Consider the following 23,243-nt stretch of genomic DNA (forward strand, 5'->3'; position numbering starts at 1 on the left):
ATTATGCCTTAAACTGAATTCAAATAAATATAAATACAGTATATGACATGTGTGTAACAGCAGCACCATTCTATAGATAAGGAATTATAGTCAGATGTAGGCTAGGCTTGAACTTTGTTGAGGAATGTTAGCATAAATGTTTTACAAATTTAGACATCTACACTGATAAAAGCATTTTACAGTAAAATACACTCTGTGTAAGTAAATTGAAGGCATGACATCTCCCATTAAGTCAGTTCCATGTATATAGCATACTTTACTCAAGAGGAATTATGTAACAACTCAATCACTTCAATATTTAGATCATTATCTAATGGTATGTAATCCAGCATTTATCGCTGCACGATTTAAATTTTTAATGAAAGCAATATGATGGATCATCTGCCAGTTTCGATGATAAGCACTCAGTCATGTGTTCTACTGAATTCCTGGTACATTACATTAATATGCAACTGCTAGAATATTCCATAGACTTGTGTATCTCTATTTAACGAAATTCTCATGCTGAAACAGTGTGACACAATATGTAGCAAAGCTAACCCTGAATCACACAGGGTCCCACACAGTTTTTATCAACCCAGTTTCATTTATAAAGTTTCAGTCATACTGAGGTTATGGTAAAAGACATTTGTTCTAGATGCCACTCAGTAGCAATGACATTCTTATTTCTTTTTTACCCACAAGGGGCTAAACATAGAGGGGACAAACAAAGGATTTAGTCAATTACATCGACCCCAGTGCATAACTGGTACTTTATTTATCGACCCTGAAAGGATGAAAGGCAAAGTCGACCTCAGTGGAATTTGAACTAAGAACGTAATGGCAGATGAAATACCGCTAAGCATTTCGCCAGCGTGCTAACGTTTCTGCTTGCTCGCCGCAATAACATTCTTAATCAACTGGCTATGTAACATCAACGAAAGTAAGATACACATGCATTGTACCAGTAGGGTTACTTAGGTATACTGTGCTAGGATAAACTTGACTATCATACATTATTAAAATCAACTGAAACATTATGATCACAGACTCTACATTATCATAATTCCATATCCATGTTTTCTGCTTAGTTACACATTTTGATACTGTATAATATTTGACACTAGCTTGAAAACCTTGCTCCATGCAGACTTTAAAGCTACCTCCTGTGGAGGGCCAATTGAGCCTGGAGCCCAAAACTAAAGAGAACAATAATAATAAAGCATTTGTTGGTACCCTATCAATATGGTATTACTTTAAATTCAGTTTAAATGAAAAACTTTTAAGTTCACAAAGTTCTGGAGTTCTTTTAAAATTTGAATTTTCAACTGTTAGCATATAATAAATCCTCATCTAGACCTGATCACAATGGTGAGTGTTCAAGAACTAAATGAAGGGCAGATTTTCAATCCCAAATTCATCCTGATTCCAAAAAGGTATGATATGTGTATGTAGAGCCAATGTAGACTGAAATACAGGAGTCCTGGACAGGCAGACAGACAAAATTTCCTGTTCATTATTACGGATGATGTTTCATTGTATCTAACTAATATAATAGTTTGCTTAAACAGTTTTTAAAAATTTCAGACAGACAGCCTCCTTATTGGGGAAATTTCTCTAGGTCAATATGTGTTAAAAGTACATATGCAATAGAGAACTTTATATTAATACATACAATGAAATATTTTGAAAAGGAAAGCTTCTAAGTGACCTTGGTTTCCTTGCTAGACCAAATTCAGGAGCATTTTATGAAGAAATTCATAGCTAGCTACAGTTGTGTTTTATTAATAGTCTAGGTATACTGAACAGTCATCACATGCCAAAAGGTATTTTAATTCTTAATTTGAATGAATTGGGAATATATCATTTAATCTTTCTTAGAAGTATATAAATCAGATACCTTGTTGATACTGCCAAAGGTATTGAAATAAAATGATCAGTGAAATGTGTGAGAGAGAATATTTCATTTAAATTGCAGAAGTTTATCATTAGCATTTATCTTTACTTTTCAAACTATTTCAATGAGTATAGGAGGAGAAATATGGTTAATATTGTGACATTTATTAGCTGGAGAGAGAATATTAGGCCTAGAAAATGAAATATTCATTTTAAAGTTATAGCATAAATACTGCTCTACAGCTTCATATTTTTTAATACAATTTTCTAGAAAACTTAGGAATAACTAACTGTGTTAACTTGGAAACAGATAATAACTTAATGAAAATAACATAGAAAGGGGGAAAAAAAACTTTATATTTTCCAAAACTGTAACAGACAAGTTTGTAGAATGGAGATTAAAACAAAAACGTTTTTTAATTAAAGTCTTGCCTGCAGGTCTTTCCAAAAACAAAAGGAACAGTAACTTGGAATTTATTATAATGGAAAATAGTAAGAGGCTGTGCCTTTTAAATTTTATTGTTTTGTTTTTAATATAATAGTAGAGATTTCTATATCATCATCATCATCATCATCATCCTTGTTGTCGTCATCATCATCATTATCACCATAACCACCACCACCACCACCACCACCATCATCATCATTACATCCAAATTTAATTAGCATGTAATAGCTTTTGGTGACAGTAAGTTTCTGAAGAATCTTTCTTAGGATTCTTGCAGATTACAGGATGGCACTTTGTCTGCAGGCTGACAATATGTGTCTTAATTTTAATATTCTTCATAGTACAACTGCTGTGCTGAGTGCACCAATTACCACAGGAACAATTTTCACCTTTGTGTTCTGCAATTTCTTCATCTCTCTCTCTGTGTCTAGATCCTAAAATTCTTTAATTTTCTCAGTATTTGCTCCTCTGTTGTAAAGTATTGTGATGTCTATGATTCCACACTGTTTGTTTCCTTGTTTTCTTTATTTCTTCTGTCTTCTACAAACATCTTTAGTTTCCTTGATTCAATAGTATGGTCAGTTTTTATCACCTAAAAATCCTGTAATTATCATTCACTGTACAACCGCTGGCTCATGTGTTTCTATCACTTTTCTTCCACTTTGAAACCACAAACTTGGCTCAACTCACAAAGTGCTCTTTTACTAACATGGTCATGATTATGCTTATTTTCTTTTAGAGTGAGCTTAGAGCATTTACTCAAGATATGGTTTATGCTGTTCTCTTCTTATCCTCCTCCTCCTTCGCATCATCATCCTTCATTCACTCATTCATTCATTTGTCCTTTTTTTTATTGCATTCTCACACTGGACCATCACTGAGCACAGCTGTAATTACAAGCAGTGTTTTTATTTGGCTTTACTATTTTTGCTGTATTGAAAGTACCTTACAAAATATGTTAATGGTGTCTAGTAGTGCTATTTTCAGTTTGTTATGCTTATGTTTTTAAATCCTAAGATTGAAGTCATGTATTTGTCAACATAGTATCTATCATTTCCAAAGCACCTATTATCAGAGTGACTACTTTTGGGTTATCTCTATCACTATTTCTTTATATTTAGACAATTTCTTCTTCTTTTTTAAAAACACATTATCATCTGTTAGAACTTATATACCAATAATGAGGCAACTTTTTTTTCTGATGGTCCTTGACAAATTTCTTGTCAGCTACCCTTGTGTTTCTTGTCTGTGTGTATTGGTATATTACAGACTGTGGTTGTTTTATGATTTATGGAGACCTTTTCTGGTGTATGCTGTGTCATCTGGGCAGTTGCTCATGGGTCACAAGTCTAGGGGCTTAATTCTGATCTATGTATGCTTTGCCTTCCTGTCAACAAATAAATACTATAGGGTCCAGTACATTGATTTACCCAAGAGCATACAGTGCTGCTAAGACAACTCTGGGTATATATCTATAACATCTCTTTTCTCCTAGTATTTCATAGTCCTGATAAAACGACTTATGTATATAAGTCCTAACTTAGTCATTTATCTAGATGTATTCTTTCTTGTCAAAGATTGGGCAGTCAGAGATATTGCAGATAAATGTTTCTTCACTATCTCTACATATTCTACAAATTCTTACTGTATTTTGCTGCATGTTATGCTTTTGGCTTTTATGATGGGGAAATTTGGTCTTTTGCTTTAATCGAGAAACTCTCAGTCCCTGGTTTGAGTCCTGTGCTTCTCAGCCAATGTTGGGAATTTTCTTTGTCTATTTACTTTCTGTTTAGCTTTTTCCAGTATTGGCAAGATAATTGGTAACCCACAGGTGCTGGTACCACATAAAAAGCACTGGTTCCACATAAAATGGAGTCATGCTGATAGCATGTAAAAAACGTGTGCTAATGCCAAGTAAAAAAGCACCTGTTCTGGTGCCATGTTAAAGCACCCATGCTGGTGTCACATTAAAAGCACACATGTTCATGGCATGTAAAAAGCATCCATGCTGGTGCTGCATAAAAAGCACCCAGAAGGGCATCTAGCTGTAGAAACTATGCCAAAACAGACAATTAAATCCTAGATCTCTGGCTAGCCAACTCCTGTCAAACCGTTCAGCCCATAGAAGCATGGAAAATGAACATTAAGTATTGATAATGATGATGATAACCATGTAAGATATTTTCATTGCACCATTTTGGTATTCTGTAGATGAATTTTAGTCTAAATTTTATCTCTTTCATGATTTTTCTCATTACTTTTACATGTTTTTCATAGGTACCTGCTGTTATTGCTGCCTCTGTTTTATATTTGTTGTCTTCCATGTAGATAGAAAATAAATCGTTTTTTTTTTTTTGGTTCATGTTTTGTAGCAATTTGCATTAAATTTCCATGAATCTGTGCTAGGTACTTCTGTAGACCTCCTCCTCCCTCCCCCTTCCTGCTGCTGCTCCTCCTCCTCCTACTACTACTACCAGCACCACCAACACCATTAATACCACCATCCTCTTCATCATCCTCATTATTACTACTACTACTTCTATTATTTTATTATGATTTTGACTACTACTGCTACCCCTATTATTTTATTATTACATGAAATATTTTAATTTCTTCTTTTACTCAGAAATAATACAAAAAGTAAAAAAACCACCACCATTAATACGGCCATCGGTCTCACCACAAGCTGCTCCACCACACTATATTCAGCTAATGAAACAATGTTGGGCCGAAAATCCAGATATGCGTCCAGATATTGAAAGTATATATCATCAATTTAAAGAGTTTAATAATGGAAGGTAAGTATGCATTTGAGTCATCCCCTATTTGTATCTGCTTGATTGCAGGGAACTGGTTTAATTAAGCTTGTGGTATACATGAATCCATAAATGCAATTGGTTGTGTGATGGAGGAAAAAGACAACAGAAAAAGAGGTAAAAGGAAGAAAGAAATACAGAGACCTTACCTGTTGACCATGGCAGGATGAGCAATCACTGTCAACAAAAAAACACATCCTTCCACACTGGCTGTCTCTCATCAAACTGCTCCACGTGCTTTCTGCCTACGCATACCCCTGTGGCTCTTCCACCAGCCCCTGCAGTCTTCACTTCTGTTTACCTCACCTGCAATCCTCTCCACCAACACAACATAGATCATCACAGTCCATAACACCACAAACACCACAGTAACATTTGTGTATATGTACTGCAAATGAAGTATATTGAAAATGTAAACACACAAATACCTACATGTCTCACAGCTCATTTTACTCTGTCTTTTTATATGTTAACATAAATTAGTCAGAGGCTCAAACACATTTCATTTCTCTCCTGCTCTTACAGGTCATTCTGTATTCTTATGACAATGCATCCTCTTCATACTCAATATAGTTTTCCACAGACAAAGATATTCTACATCAGCAACAGAACTCCCTAAACTTTCTTACTTTAGTAGTTATGCTAGCATCACAACCCCTATCATCTTTAATTAGGCACACTTTCACAACAACTATTTCAAGAAGAATGAATTAAATAAAATATTTTGCGTATTCAGAAAAAAAAAATTATAACAAGCTACATTGACATAGAATAAATTTAAAATCATAACTATTTATCAAGAATATGTTCTTATATAAATCATTTATGACAATAGATAGCTTAAATTTATATAATACTAGCTTAAAAGCCACACATCATGTAAACTTCTGCAGAAGCTTAAATGGGCCAGCGGCTCAAAACTAAAGAGAGAAATAACAATAAAACATTTATTGGTATCCTACTGTCTCAGATTTATATCACAGAGTATTTAGAGAATTTTGTACCACAGTAACATTCGGAGATCACTGTACAATAGCAGGATAAACAATATTCTAGGTTTTACTATTTGATGTGAGTATCAAAAGATTGTTGTGATTTCTAACTCTGGGACAACCAACATAGACCTGACCATGGGAAAAGCACTGGTGCATGAAGTGAAGTCCAACAATTTTGAGTAATTGTCTTTGGCACTTGCTAATTGACATTGCAAAACTAACTCTTACTGAAAATTGAAGTCTCTTAAATTCAAAGGGTATGTCTGCTGGAATCAGTGAAATTCTTGAAATAAACACATTTTCTCCCTTTCCTTGTCCAGTGAGGATTGTTGCTTCCAAAAGATGTGGATGCATTTGCATGACACAGCCAGTCTTGTTCCATTGCACAGCTCTAGGGAATCCAGATTTCTCAAAAGCATTATTGTAACTCCTTTCTACAATATCAGTTTGTGAGAAGGCATTCCAGAAGGAGTTAAGAAACTCAGTATTATAAAAGATGTATATATATAAATATATATATATATCTTGGCTTTGTGTCTGTGTTTGTCCCCAACTACCACTTCATAACTGTTGTTGGAGTATTTATGTTCATGTAACTTAGCAGGCCAGTAAAAGAGCCAATAAAAAAGTACCAGGCATAAAAACAAAAGAACTGGTGTTGATTTGTTTGATTAAAATTCTTCAAGGTGGTGCCCCAGTGTGGTCACATTCTGATGATGGAAAAAAATAAAAGAACCACTAAGTTCCTTAGTAAAACTTTAGGCTAAGGGAGGTAACTCTTGTTCACCTATCTCAATAATACTATGGTATGAAACCTCTCGTGGTTGCTTTACCTGCTAGAAGTAGTAACCCAAATGCTTCTAAATCAGATCCTAATTCTGGATGGTCAAGAACCAAATGAAGGGTAGATTTTCAATCCCAGGATCATCCTGATTCTGTAAAGGTATAATATGTCTATGTAGAACAAATGTAGACTGAGATACAGAAGTTTCAGATGGACAGACAGAATTTTACTTTTATTGATATATATTAATAATTAATTCAAAGCCCAGAGCACATACAAGTCTTCAATGTGTTATAATTTATATACATTTGCTAGAAAGCATGTTATGTTTATGATTCAATATCAAAAATGCCAGCTGCAGAATGATAAATAATAACAAAAATTTTTATAATTTATAATTTTTCAAAATATTTATCATTGCTGCATGTTTGTGTATAGCACAAAACATGCTTGTGCTGCTGCACCCTGCACCCATTTTTCTTTTCTTTCTTTTTTACTGTTGTACTCTCTTTTACTCTTTTTTTTTACTCTTTTACTTTTTTCAGTCATGTGACTGTGGCCATACTGGAGCACCGCCTTTAGTCAAGCAAATCGAGCGTGGTACTTATTGTATCGGTAACTGCTCTAGTTACGGGGACATAAACCCATCAGCTTCAGTTGTCAAGTTGGTGGGGACAAACACAGACACACAAGCATATGCACACACATACATATATATATATATATACATATTTATGACAGGCTTCTTTCAGTTTCCCTCTACCAAATCCACTCACAAGGCATTGGTCGGCCCGAGGCTATAGTAGAAGACACTTACCCAAGGTGCCATGCAGTGGGACTGGACCTGGAACCATGTGGTTGGTAAGCAAACTACTTACCACACAGCCACTCCTATGCCTATGTGCAATTTTTTCTATTTAGATTATAATCCCTCTTTATTCATTACTTTAAATTGTGAGAAAATAACAGTTAAATATAAAACATTTAACATTATTCTATACAGAGGAATCAGCTGTTAAGTATTTCTTTCGGGCATCTTGTTGTATACAGTCTTGAAAAAAAAGAATCAATTAATCAATTAATTCTGAATAGCCTCATGGATAGACACTTTCATAGTATTTAATTTTCAGTATGTACAATGACACTAATGTCTAATCTGATACACTTTAAAGTTTTATGTGTTTGATATAGAAACCAATGACAAAACAGAAATAGCACCATTAAAATATCTTGGATAGTCTTAAACTTCCAATATATTTATAGGCATGGAAATGTGTGAGCTAACCTAGAGTACTAATTTTGCTTAATGGAGAATGTTGCTTTATACCTCCATGTTGAAGATGGACTAAACACTGACAATGAACTTCAATGTAACTCTGTGTTAAAAGATATTAACAAGACCAAACTTATTCAAATTCATTATTTATATTAATGCCAGGAAAGCAAACCTTGATGCATTGTTAACAATCTACAATCTAACCAAATTCTAACCAAGACAATTAACAATCTCTACGTTCATGAGAGTAAAGTGAGTGTCATGTCAGAAGAAACACAACTTAGTGATATGATAAATGTAGATTGATAAAATATATACCAGACAGAAATACATACTGTGGTTTATATTATTAATTAAACTTTAGAAGGCAGTGTCCAAAAATGGCTACAATCCAATGATTGAAACCAATAATAGAGAAAAAGGTTAAAAAGGAAAGGTAACTTACTACAGAAAGTTATACTTAGTTAATGAAAAAGATAGAAGAAATTGTTGGGAGCTTATCCATGATTTATTCATAAAAAGCACAAAACATTCCAGCAATTTTTTGCCAGTTTAATATCCACTTTACCATGCTTGTATACCTCAGACGAAATTCCTTGAGACAGATTTTTTGTAGTTAGATGACCTCCTCTTACCAACTCTCACTTGCTTCAAAGCAAGATATTTCTCCATGGTTGAATATATCTTCACAGAAAATTGAAAATGACAGCCACCACTTGTGATGTTCATTTATAATGATCACATGATGTCAAGGCAAGGAAACACAAATGCTGAAATAGGCATACATCCAAAAGTTCAGCCACACAAACACTCATAAATATATGATGAGCTACTTTCAATTTCCCTTTACCAAATCTACTCACAAGACTTTGTTGGTCAATGGCTATAACAAAAGACATGTCCCTGTATGTTTGAGAAACAAACCTCTTAACTATGCAGCTATATCTACACCTATCACAATCAGACCTGTACCTATTGTTATCATTTTTATGATCAATAATATAAATGCATTGTTTATTTTCTCTTCTAGGAAACAAAATTTTGTTGACACAATGTTTAAAATGCTAGAAAAATATTCAACAGATTTAGAAGACATTGTACGAGAAAGAACAATGCAACTGGAAGAGGAGAAAAAGAAAACTGATGAACTTTTATATCGAATGTTACCATCGTAAGTAATCTACTCTGCTACTAAGATTTGTCTTTCTTATATTGAATATATAAATGTAATGAAGGTTGTGTCAATAGGTTTGCTGGACGACCTGCTGAGATGCTAGTGGTTTTATATCCTGCCACTGGCAATGTGTTGTGTTTATAGCCAAGATGCATAACTCTCAAATTTACCAATAGTCTGTCTAAATATAAAGAGGAACAATTTAACATTCTAAGCATAATTCTTAAGTTTGCAATATTGAAATGAACTTTTCTCCAGACTGAGACTGCTGTGTAGATGGACATTAGTAAAGGTATTCACCATTCATGGACGTCTCTGATCATATATTTATCATCATCATCATCATCGTTTAAAGTCCACTTTCCATGAATTGGACGGTTTGACTGAGGAGTGGTGAGCCACATGGCTGCACCAGGTTCCAATCTGACCTGGCAGAGTTTCTACAGCCAGATGCCATTCCTAACACCAACCACTTCAAGAGTGTAGTGGGTGCTTTTATGTGCCACCAGCATGAGGGCCAGTCAGGCGGTACTGGCAACAGCCACACTAAAATGGTGTTTTTACGTGCCACCTGCACAGGAGCCAGTCCAGTGGCACTGGCAACGACCTTGCTCGAATGTTGTTTTTCACATGCCACCGGCACAAGGGCCAGTAAGGCTACACTGGTAATGATCATGCTTGAATGGTGTGTTTTATGTGCCACTGATATGAGAGCCAGTCAGCTGCCCTGGCAACGATCATGCTTGGATGGTGCTCTTAGTGCTTCACTGGCATGGATGCCAGTCATGCGGTGCTGTCATCGAATTTGATTTTGATTTCAATTTTACTTGCCTGAACAGGTCTTCGCAAGCAGAGTTTAGTGTCCAATGAAGAAAAGATACACATAAGTGGCTGGTTACACCACTGGCATAGGCCACGGGTTATGGTTTCACTTGGCTTGCCGGGTCTTCTCAAGCATAGTATATTTCCAAAGGTCTCAGTCACTATTCATTGCCTCGGTGAGGCCTAATGTTTGAACATCATGCTTCACCACCTCATCCCAGATCTTCCTGGGTCTACCTCTTCCACAGGTTCCCTCAGCTGCTAAGGTGTGACACTTTTTCACACAGCTATCCTCATCCATTCTCACCACATGACCATATATATATATGTATGTATGAGCATATATTAAGTAGAAACTTTTCTTTTGTGGGGACATGTTATTCAAGCAGGCACCAGTTTTGCGCTATTATCAATTGATGACTCTGGATATTATTTGTGTGCTTATGTACTAATATTTTTGGTTGGTTTGTTTTACCATTTTAGCACTTTTCACTTCTGAAAGTCCAGTTGTCTGTATGGAGACTTCCTTCTTTTTGATATAGGATAAATAATTAATAGTTTAAAGAAAATAGAAAATATACATCGAATAATCCTTTTTTTTTATCATAGTGCAGTCAGCTAATAAGTTCTTATATTTTTTCCCCTATGTTACATATTGGCTAATTGTTATTGTCCACATTTGCACCTTTCAAATGCATTATGATGTTATAAAACACTGGCCACTTCTGGGCATATTTGACTGCTATTTTCTTCACTTCTCTCAAATGGAGAGAGAGAGAAGTGAAAAAAATAGCAGTCAAATAGCAGAAGAAGCCATTGTTTTATAACATTATGTTATAATATTGTTATATTTCGGAATGGTCATATTGCCAGTTTAGCCAATAAAAACACACGCACTATTATTTGGTGTTATTTTGCTTCAGTGATATTTATTTTTTACATTAATCTAATCTTATTCGGCCAAAGTTCTTTCGTCACACTCCGGTGACCGCATCAGTGGTCCTTTGTTTTCTTCTCACTTACTTGTGTCTCTCCTTAACCGTCAGCCATTTGTATTTCATTGTATGTCTTCATTTGCGCATGCTTATATCTCTATGGGTCTATGTTTATTTAGTGTGTGTGTGGAGGGGATGCCTGTAATATTGCTATCTTCTGTTTATATACATTCTTGTAATTTGTATTTTGTTTTTGTTGTTGGTGCTTTTGTTAAAATTTTGTTCATGTGTTTACATCCACCCATTATTATCATTATATGCTTGTATGTATGTATAACAACAATTTTAATAAATAATAAATCTAATCGAAAAAAATCGAAAAAATAACAAAAACTATATATATACATATATATATACATATACATATATACACACACTATACACATATACATATTATATATATAATATATTATATATATCACACATACATATATATAGGTATTCATTTCTATTCTTTAATTATCTGTGTATTTATTATGGTTTGCAGGATCCACTATCGTCACATGTTGTGTGTGTGCTATTGCTCCATTCTAGTTTTCTATTCAGGCTAGGTTTATTTTCTATTATATGTGTAGCTTCTGTAATTTGTCTAATTGTTGCATCTGTTCTATGTGTGGACAATATCTTAATCTCTATGTTATTGATTGATCCCCCGTGTTCTTGTTCGGCGTGTTCATGAACAAAATTTTAACAAAAGCAACAACAACAAAAACAAAATACAAATTACAAGAATGTATATAAACAGAAGATAGCAATATTACAGGCATCCCCCCACACACACACTAAATAAACATAGACGCACATAGAGATATAAGCATGCGCAAATGAAGACATACAATAGAAATACAAAATGGCTGACGGTTAGTAAGGAGAGACACAAGTAAGTGAGAAGAAAACAAAGGACCACTGATGCGGTCACCGGAGTGTGACGAAAGAACTTTGGCCGAAATAAGATTAAGATTAATGTAAAAAATAATATCACTGAAGCAAAATAACACCAATATATAGTGCGTGTGTTTTTATATTGGCTAAACTGGCAATATGACCATTCGAAATATAACTATGTTTCAACACACGACTTCACATAAAAAATCTTGCACAACAAATATTTAAACGTACTATTATGTTATAACTTTTCTCTCACTACATAAGTGCTCAATCACACATATACACTGACACTGCACGGCCAGCAGGGCATACTATCTTCATTTCTCTCAAGTTTTCACATATCCTCTACATTCAAGGCCCATGTCTTACTACCATTTTAACATTGCTGTTTATATATATGCATCATACCAACTTTCATTAACTCGGAGAGCGAGACTTTTGGTTGCCACCAGGGGTAAAAGCTTGCTGAATTTTCTCCACCCTACTCTTATTCTAGCAATTATACATTCTGTACATTCTTCTAGATTGCTAATTAGGTCCCATAAGTAACAGAAATTATTCACTACCTCTAAAGAGCATATCACACACACACACACATGTGTAAAAGGAAATGGGGATTAGAAAAATCTGAGCAAATACTCCTTTAAGCACTCTATAGAAAGGTAGAAATAAAACTTGTGAAACTAAATTGTTCAGTTATTACTCCTGCAACCAATAACTGTGATAAGTACAGTTGGTAAATCTGATGTGAAACACCAATTAAATTTAGTCTATTAATCACACAGTATATTTGAAGAAACAAAGAATGAAGATGTATTATCAATGCTTCCTTTAACTTACATGCATTTCAAATAGCTTGGCACAATGCAAGTACTGCACATTGCAGTATGCAAATTTAATTAATCCTTCTTTTGATTGACTAAATTGCTATTGAAATAGAGCATTTAGCTGCTATGCTATTGTTTAAAAAATCAGAAGGCTTTTGCTAAATTTAGTATATATTGGGATAATATGGGAAGGTCTCCATCTTATTTCTTTATTGCCTACAAGGAGCTAAACATAGAGTGGAAAAACAAGGACAAACAAAGGATTTAGTCGATTACATCGACCCCAGTGCATTACTGGTACTTAATTTATTGACCCTGAAAGGATGAAATGCAAAGTCGACCTCGGCGGAATTTGAACTCAGAACGTAATGGTAGATGAAATACTGCTAAGCATTTTGACTGGTGTGCTAACATTTCTGCCAGCTCGCTGCCTTAAGGTCTCCATCTTATAAGATGGAAGGTGTTCATCTTATTGACCAGTATCTGTGTCATAGTTAAGAGGAGGTATGTTTATCAGATCTGCTTAGTTTATTTACTCACTGTGAGTAGTTGTAGGTATCTTCTCAAGACAACTATAATTTAATCTGTGATGTTAAGTGCAACTTAAAAGTGGAAGACAAAAGAGTTTACTAGAACTATAAAAGAAAATTAGTATCTACTAACAAAAATATGCTTTTAACTATTGGATGAATTATAAAGTAAAATTACATTACATAAAATAGACTATGCCATATGAATGTACTTCAATGCACGCACTCTCTCTCTCTCTCTCTCTTGCACACTGACTGTTCGAAGAATTTATTTTGTGTAAAATTACATTACATAAAAATCAATAAATAAAAACATGTAAAATAAAGGAATAAAATGTTTTGTTCATACATGCTCACACACGTACACTCTTGTATTTATAAATGCATTCACATATGTACATACTTACATACATGCTTGCTCAAATACACATACTTATATCTATCTATCTATCTATCTATCTATCTATCTATCTATCTATCTATCTATCTCTCTCTCTATATATATATATACACACACACACACAACTAAAGCATTGTTGTAATGAGGTGAGGCCCTATTAAAGATATTCAAGTTAGTTCAGAGTTTAGATATCTGTTTACAAATGCCTGAAACCAAATCTCTAATTATAGCGGGTGGAGGGGTGAACACTTGTGGATATATACCGTTTCTTCATTGGGTTTCCTGTAGGGGTAGTATTTGCCTGTGTTCAGATGTAAGGTAACATCCAAGAAATTGATCATCGTCAGGTTGGTAGTAACCGTTATGGACAGGCCAAATTCTTTGAATATTGTTATTGAGTCCTGCCTGAACTTGTCCATGGTATGGCTATTCATATAGTGTATGATAATCAGGCCATCGTTGCTATAGAGGGCTGACCTATGTGGATGGGTACATCTCTTGAGGGGATCCAAAATGTATAACCTGACGAGGTTGGCGATTTCAGCCCTGTCAAAGCTCCCCATAGAGACATAAAAAAAATGGATCACCTTCTTTCTTTACCCAGAAGGAATCATCATGGATCAGAATTGACTTTATTGCATTCATGATGATTCTCATATAAAGCTCATTGATGCTGGTAAATTGTCCAGCAAAACTAGAGCCTTTAGGAGGAGAGGTTTAGATATGGAAGGGTAGAAGCCAACAATGTTGAACTGGGTGAATTTGTAGGATGATGTATTCTTGATACTACAGAACCACTTTATTACAGTTGTGCTGGAGTTCCATTGAGTCAACCCTGTAGCCCTTCTGATTTCAGAGTTGATAGTACTGAGAATATGCTTGCTATTGATACTTATCTCACTTTTAGAAGGGTTGATCAGCCTGCATTTGGGGTTGGAATGGAAATTAGGCTTATGGTACTTAAGTGTAATATTGAAGGTGGGGGTTATGTGGTGAGGTGGTACATGCAATCCTCTGTCTTAAGGTGGGTAGCTTTGTGTTTATGTCATTGTATTTGGAATTACCTGTGTTTTTGTATGTTTTGGCTATGGCACTTGTGAGGAGTCTTGAAAGTGTGGAAATGTTTGTTTCATAAATATTTTTTCTTTTGTCTGTGGGTATGTGTAGATTGGGAGATTGTTTAAGGATTTAAGGATTTAAGGAAGGGGTTAAAATAACGCTGAAATCTTACCATCTTTACAAGGTTTTTCATATGCATATGCATCTGCTCGCCACATGCATTCACACACATGTGTGCATGTGGTGTACATGTGCATGTGCATGTGCATGCATCTATATGCATGTGCATAGAGGTATAAAAAGAGAGAGGTATAAAAAGTAAAGGAGTGTCAGTTATGTAGTGATAGAGACTAAGTGATGGGGCAGAGAGAGGGGTAGTAGTATGGAATGAAGAATTTAAGAATATAGATTAGGTGGTTGGACCGGTCAGTGCTTAGTAGCAGAAGAAAAAATATATATGTGAAAGTGTATATATATGTATATATTAGACATGTATATATATATATATATATATATTTATACTGATGTTTATACATATCAATATCTACATATACAACTCGTACTCATATGTATATGTATACATGCACACCCATATATACGAGCATCTATATGTATTATCACCCCAATACTTGCAGGTATATATACCTTGCATACATGCATAGATTCACACATACATACATGCATACACACACATGCATATACACGCACATATGCATGCACATATATACACAATAATCTAATTAGGTGGTTGTGACATTCGAGTATGAGTGAGGAATTAGATAGAGATTAAGAGTTAAAATGTAGATTTATAAGGTTATTGGGATTACCTAAGGGATATTGTGGGAATATACTGTATGGTCATTTAGGCATTTGGATTTGTGGTAGAATTTGAATGTGTGAAAAAAGTGGTGGTTGCATGTGCTTAGTGCCTCCTTATGTTCATTTAGCAGTGCTGGAGGATTTAGCTAAGTGCCACAGAATAGAGCTAAATTAACTAGAATAGAGCTAAAATAACTATTGCTTAACCACTTTCTCACACCGTCTCCGATGAAGGGATAAAATAAATCTCTTGGAAACAGCTGTAAGATATGTGTAAGCATCTTCACATATATATTTTCTTCTACTACTTTCAGATTATCTTGACTGATCACTAACTGGTACACTTTCCCTTATTATCTCTCTTCTTGTTTTTCTTTTTTCTGTATTCCTCCCTTCTTGTTTTTTTCTTTTTTTTCTTTCTTTTTTTGTCTTTTCTTTATTCCTCACTTCCTTTTTTCGATTTGGCCTTGCAAATACATTCCCTACTTTTAGGTCACTTTAAATAAAACCCTTGATTCAATAACACTGTGTACAAACTCTATACTTGAAACAACCAATTTTAAATACTATTGGATTTTACTCACAAGGTATTGGAATCTTATATGTATACCATTCTGCCTAAATAATGGATCTACAAATGCAATATCCCTGCATATCTCACATCTATTTTCATTCCTCCACTTCACTCTCTATTTCATATCATATCTAAATTAACTATTGCTAAACCATTTTCTCACACTGTCTCCAATGAAGAGATTTAATAAATATCCTGGAAACAGCTGTAAGACCTTCTATTTATAAATGTTCTAAAATTTTCACAGTCTTGATTTTTTATCTCATTCTGGAAAAAAAATTTATATATATATATATATATATATATATATATATATATATATATATATTATATATATATATATATATATACATATATATATATACATATATATATAAATTGATAGATCGGTAGCCACTACACACATTTTTTTTCTCTCCTTGTTTCTTTCTGTGTTCCTTTCTGTGGAAGAGCGTAGGCTTGAAACGTAAAAGACTTTTTCAATTCCCAAGCATTATACTAATACATCTGTTTGTTTTCTACACCACCTGTCTTAGTCTTTTGTTTTTTTCGTGAATTCTCCCTAAATATATATATGAACAAAAGTTAGTAACCTCAGGTCAGCTTTGAAGAGCAGATATCTGATAGAAAGCATTCTAACCTCAGACATAGCCTATTCAAAACTATATTATGAAATGCATCCAATTTTTAAAAAAGTGGGTAACATTAAATTTTAGGAAGATTTAGTTGCTATTTCTAGTAGGTCAAAACTTCGATACATGTTTTTAGCTAAAATGATAAATTTTCTGTATTGTGTAACTATTTGTTCATGTTTGTTTGTATGTGTGTGTGTATGTACGGGTACTTTCTGTGTATGCATGTATGAATGTATGTGTTTATCAGCTGCTTGGAAAAGTATGGCAGGTGCAATTATAATAAGGCAAGGCATCTCATGAGTGTGTATCTATGTATGTTTTGTATATAGATTCTTGTAAGCAATATAATCTATCTATATCATTATCTTTTTATTATTGTATGTAATCTACTCGCACACATACATACACATAAACATAAGTATGTATGTATGTATAGATAGACAGACAGACACACAGACACATAGGCAATGCATTCGTGTTACATTTTTATGTTAAATTTTTGCCAGCAGCGAAACAGTAATAAAGTGCTGATAGACAACAGTAAGAGAGAGACATTAAATTCAAATTATCTCAAAAAACAAAACATCCAAACATAAAAACTCACAAAAGGAAACCTGAATGTGATTGAATTAGACAATAGTAATACCAAACACACAGTTATTTAATTTAGTTAACCATCATAAACAAAAATTTTTTAAATAAAAATGGCGCAGGCATGGCTGTGTGGTAAGAAGCTTGCTTCTCAACCACATGGTTCCAGGTTCAATCCCACTGTGTGGCACCTTGAAGAAATGGCACCTATAGCCTCGGGCCAGCAAAAGCCTTGTGAGTGGGTTTGGTAAATAGAAACTGAAAGAAGTCTGTTGTGTATATATATATGTATATATGTTTCTCTCCTTGTTCCTTTCTGTGGAAGAGCATAGGCTCGAAACGTTAAGGACTTTTTCAATTCCCGAGCATTATACAAATACATCTATTTGTTTTCTACACCACCTGTCTTCGTCTTTGTTTTTTCATGAATTCTCCCTATATATATCTGTATATTTATGTGTGTGTCAATGTGTCTGTGTTTGTCCCCCCACCATCACTCGGCAACTGATGTTGGTGTGTTTATGGTCCCGGAAATTTATCATTATGGCAAAAAGTGACCAATAGAATAAGTACCAGGCTTACAAAGAATAAGTCCTGGGGTCGATTTCTTCAACTAAAGGTGGTGTTCTAACATGACTGCAGTCAAATTACTGAAACATGTAAACGAGTAAAAGAGTAACTTAGCCTTTGCTTAAGTTACACAAAACAGAGACATAAAAAGAAACCCTGTAACAGTTTGGGCTTCAAATTAGCCCATAGCATTTTCTGCCTTTGACGACCACTTACTCTTTTACTCTTTTATTTGTTTCAGTCATTTGACTGCAGCCATGCTGGAGCACCACCTTTAGTTGAAAAAATCAATCACAGAACTTATTCTTTGTAAGCCAAGTACTTATTCTATCGGTCTCTTTTTGCTGAACCACTAAGTTACGATGACATAGAAACACCAACATCGGTTGTCAAGCAATGGTGGTGGGGACAAACACAGACACACAAACATACACACACAGATACATACACTCATATATATACACAACAGGCTTCTTTCAGTCTCCGTCTACCAAATCCACTCCCAAGGCTTTGGTTGGACTGAGGCTGATAATATTATATCAATTCAATTTCAGTGTATATATATATATATATATATATATATATATGTATCCATGTTGATATAGCCATACATTTTGAGCTCTTAAGTGTAGTATTTGCGCATACTTCAGTTTGTTACATCTAAAGTGACACATATGGTGGTTACACCATCAATGTACGTGTACATATACAGAAGGAATTATTATTGAAACAATAATTACACACACACACACACACACACAAATCAAACACAAATAGTGCTTAAAAGTTACGACAGGTGTTTCGGCAAAATTTAATTAATTCATTCATAAAAAATGCATCATAACATAAAATCTACCATCATCAGATAATATTTTAAACAAGTCTTATTTCAAAACAGGTGATATTTCTTACATCAATCTAGACAGATCCATCTGCTGGATCAGTGTTTCATACAAAATTACCATTCAAAAATATAGGATCACTACACTCACGGAGTAGTTGGCATTAGGAAGGGCATCCAGCTGTAGAAACACTGCCTGATCAGACTGGAGCCTGGTGCAGCCTCCTGGCTTCCCAGACCCCGGTCGAACTGTCCAACCCATTCTAGCATGGAAATTGGACTTTAAACGATGATGATGATGATGATAAAAAGAGAAATAATAAGCAAAGAGAGCAAACAAACATACTATCTAAATGTACTTATCTAAGTTAGTTTATGGTTTTTGATGCCAGTGGAAGGTGGAAGAGTACGAAGGAAAAAGTGTGAAGATTGGAGTTGGTAGAAGAGGTGTAAAAATGGTTGGAGATGAGAGAATATGAAGAATGTCAATAATGAGTGACCTGAGGAGAGGGAATGTAAGTGGTTGCTAGAGTCATGGAGTGGTGTTTGCTTGTGACAGACAGTGTGCGTGATGTGCTGTCAGCATAACAATAGTAAGAGAGCAGTGTCAACCAGTGTGGAGCAGGAGGAGTAATAGCAACCTATGTTGGAGGGTTTAATAGAGAAGTGTACCAGATTTGAAAAAGCCAATGCAGATTCTCATTACTCAAGCAGCATGATGTAAGGGAAAGGTGAACAGAGAAGCATGAAAGTGAGGACATGCTTAAAGATGTTCTCATCAAATAGGTGGTATATTATCTATACCAACAGATATCACCATTCTTTCATGATCTTTTGTCATCTCCTTCAAATGAAGCAACGTCTTGAGATCAGTATTTACCTCCTCATGTGAACAAAGCACAATTCAAATAAATATGAGCTGGTACATTTTGCTTTTATAAATTTGGTATAATATAGTTAATATTGTCATCATTTTAATGGCCATCATTTCAATATTGGCATGGCTTCGATAAATCTGCTGTGCAGTATATAAATATATGTGTGTCAGGTTTTCTGGTTGTGGTGGTCTGGTGCGTGTGTGTATATATATATATATATATATATATATATATATATATATATATACATATATATGCATGCATACATACACACATACATACATACATACATACATAGAAAGATAGATAGATAGATAGATAAAACTTACTTGGAAGAGGATACGTGGTGTTCAATCATATAATAATATAAATTATATATATATATATATATATATATATATATATATTATATATATATATATATACATACAGCTGCGGCCAAAATGTTCAGAACGGCATTGTTTTCGTCAGAAAAGTAGGTATAAGTTTTTATCAAAGTTGTTTTATATTCTATAATATTCACAGACACTAAATACAATATTAATTGATATTGTCTGAGATTTTGATGTAATTTGTGTGGATAATACAAAAGTTATGGATGATATAGTGATTTACTGCAAAACCCATGGTGGTCAAAATGATCAGAACGGTTGAAAAAATAACAAAATAATCAAAAATGACAGAGAATGCTGGAATTATTTCATATTTAGTGTGAAGCCCTTTAGCCTCAATCAAACTTTGACATCTTCGACTGCATGAGGAAATTAAATTTTCAAATTCTTGCTGGGTGATCTTATTCCATAATTGCTCAGTTGTTTTAGGATTTCTGGCTTTCGAACGTTCTCCAGGAGACCTGGATGTTGTCTTTCCGACTCCAGCACATGTTTTCAATAGGATTGAGATCTGGGCTTTGAGCAAGCCAATCCATAATAATAACCTTTTCAGCCTTGAGGAAGTTCATGACCACCTTAGCCTTGTGACATGGGGCATTGTCCTGCATGAATATGGGTGGTCGCTTAGTTGAATTTCTCAGCACAGGCAAGACATGATCTTTTACAAGTTGTTTATAAACTTCTGCAGTTACCTTTCCATGTAATCGCACCAAAGGGCCCACACCATCTCCAGATATCATCCCTCAAACCATGACACTTCTTCCACCGAATTTAACATTAGTCTTAAGGCATTTAGGCGACAATTTTTCACCTGCTTTTCGACGAACATACCTTTTCTCATCTGAGCCAAATAACATAGGAAAAAAAAATAATGTAGGGCACAGACATGTCACCTCGGACATGCTAGAAAGAAGAGGTAAAGGACAGGATGTCTGAAAAACTTCATTTTAAGTTTATATCAAAGATCAGGATTTTAAACATGCTCATCACAACCACAAAATACACAATAGAAAAAGATAATATCAATTGGGTTTGAGCTGTAAATTTGCACGCGTACACTGCAAGAATTAGCATAATTCGCGCAGAGTGTGAATATGCATGTATGTGTCTGTCAAAGGAAGTTATTTTATGGCATTTTTTCATTTGAAGGGACAAAGCTGTCAACTTGACATATATGGGATCATAAGATTGTTCGTTAATTTCTATAAACTTGTCTTATTTTCTATATGCTTCGAAGGGACCAGAAACTGAAAGAGAGGATGAAGGGAAAAGGTGACATTTGCTTTGAAGTGAGAGGAGAATGTAAAAGAAGGGAAAGTGTAAGATGTATGTGTATATAAAAATGGACGTGTGGGTGAGAGAGAGAGAGAGAGAGAGAGAAAGAAAGAGAGAGTGAGTGAAGGTGTGTGTTGTGATGTATGAATTTTTTGCATGTATGTGCAAGTGGCACTCTCTGTCTCTCTCTCTCTCTCACACACACATATCTTTCATATACGTGTAAATAAATTGGCAGAGGTAAAGAATACGCACTCCACACTCTAACCCTAAACACTGAGAGCTCGTATTCTTGACCTTCGCCCATAAATACATATGCATGCATCTTTTCTGTGCATGTGAAAGAGAGGGTAGCTCTATTTCCTCATAACATATTTAAAAATGCATATCTTTTAATGCAATGTTTTTTGGTTGTGGCTTATTTTCATAGAATATTTATGTATACATTTTCATAAATGTTTGTCTGAGTAAAATTCTACACATGTGTGAAACATCGGACAAAAGTGATACATTAAAAAAAAATCAAAATATTGTCCGAAAATGACCTCAAAATTGTGCAACCCAACATTGTTACCGAGGTTATTTTAGTTATAAAAAAATGTTGTTGAGTCAAAGCATAGTGTATTTGGCAGATAGATAATAATCAGCTTTCTTTACTATAATACACATGTGATTAATTCGGAGAAACATTACTTTCATTATTTACATATCGTAAAGCAATACTTCGTAATTTTGGTTCAAATCGGAGGTGGGAAACTACTTTCATTTTCTAATGAAACCTGTTCGTTCTAGAGAAGTGTATTTGAAATAACTACAGCTGGTTATTGAAAGAATGTAGAAAATATGTAAATGAAAGTTTAGTTGACATGTGTAACCGATTTGATTGTTCTGGAAGGCAGTGAGCTGGCAGAACCGTTAGCATGCTGAAAAAAATACTTGAGCTGTATTTCGCCTGTCTTAACATTCTGAACTCAAATGCCACTGTGGTCAACTTTGCCTTTCATCCTTCAGGGTCGATAAATTAAATACCAGTGAGGCACTGGAGTTGATGTAATCAGCTGGTCCCCTACCCTGAAATTTCAGGCCTTGTGCCTATAGTGGAAAGGATTTGATTGTTCTGGTCTTAACATTAGCTGATAAGAATAGAAATCATTTGACAACACCCTTTTGTTTGTAACTGGCTATCCTGCTGCAGGTTCAATCTGAGGAATATTGAAATAATACCCATCTTATCCATTCCACAGAATAAGGTATACTGGAGAGCAGCATAAGAGAGATGAGTCTGTGAAACATGTTTAAGGTTGTTATCTCAAACACGAACGAGTGATGGTGTGTTGCCAACTTAATATGGTAGTCTCATGAAAGGGAAGAATGCTACTGCTATTTAGCCCTAGGAAACACCATTTCCATTTGGCTATGACACATTTTGTGTCCTTATGTTTTCAAAGAGGAGATAAGCACCTCCACCCAGCAAAGTCAGCAGCCAGAGACTAGTTTCAGAGTCATTGCTCAATCATCACTTTATTGTGCTGCTACTGTATAAATTTCTCTGAGAGATTTAGAAATGTAATATTTCTATTTACAAATGAAAATATCATGATTTTCAATGGAATCACTAACCATAAGGATGGCAACTTCATTAAGTAAATGTGGGCTCATTAAAACAGCGTAAAATGTTCTTTACTATAGTTTACTATAGACATAACAAATGCAGAAACACACACGCGCACGCACACACACACACACACACACACACACACACACACACACACACACACA

At 34.6% G+C, this 23,243-nt stretch overlaps 1 protein-coding gene across 1 annotated transcript in view; it reads left to right on the forward strand.

The window, feature by feature from the left end:
* LOC115209871 (retinal guanylyl cyclase 2-like) overlaps positions 1-23,243 on the forward strand; it is an 870,127-nt gene that overhangs the window by 771,767 nt on the left and 75,117 nt on the right. Inside the window, exons 12-13 of the mRNA XM_029778448.2 lie at positions 4,950-5,121; positions 9,225-9,365. Of these exons, the coding sequence (XP_029634308.2) occupies positions 4,950-5,121; positions 9,225-9,365 (313 nt within the window). The remainder of the gene's footprint in view (positions 1-4,949; positions 5,122-9,224; positions 9,366-23,243) is intronic.

The sequence above is a fragment of the Octopus sinensis genome, linkage group LG3 (genome assembly GCF_006345805.1).
Source record: "Octopus sinensis linkage group LG3, ASM634580v1, whole genome shotgun sequence".
Lineage (NCBI taxonomy): Eukaryota > Metazoa > Mollusca > Cephalopoda > Octopoda > Octopodidae > Octopus > Octopus sinensis.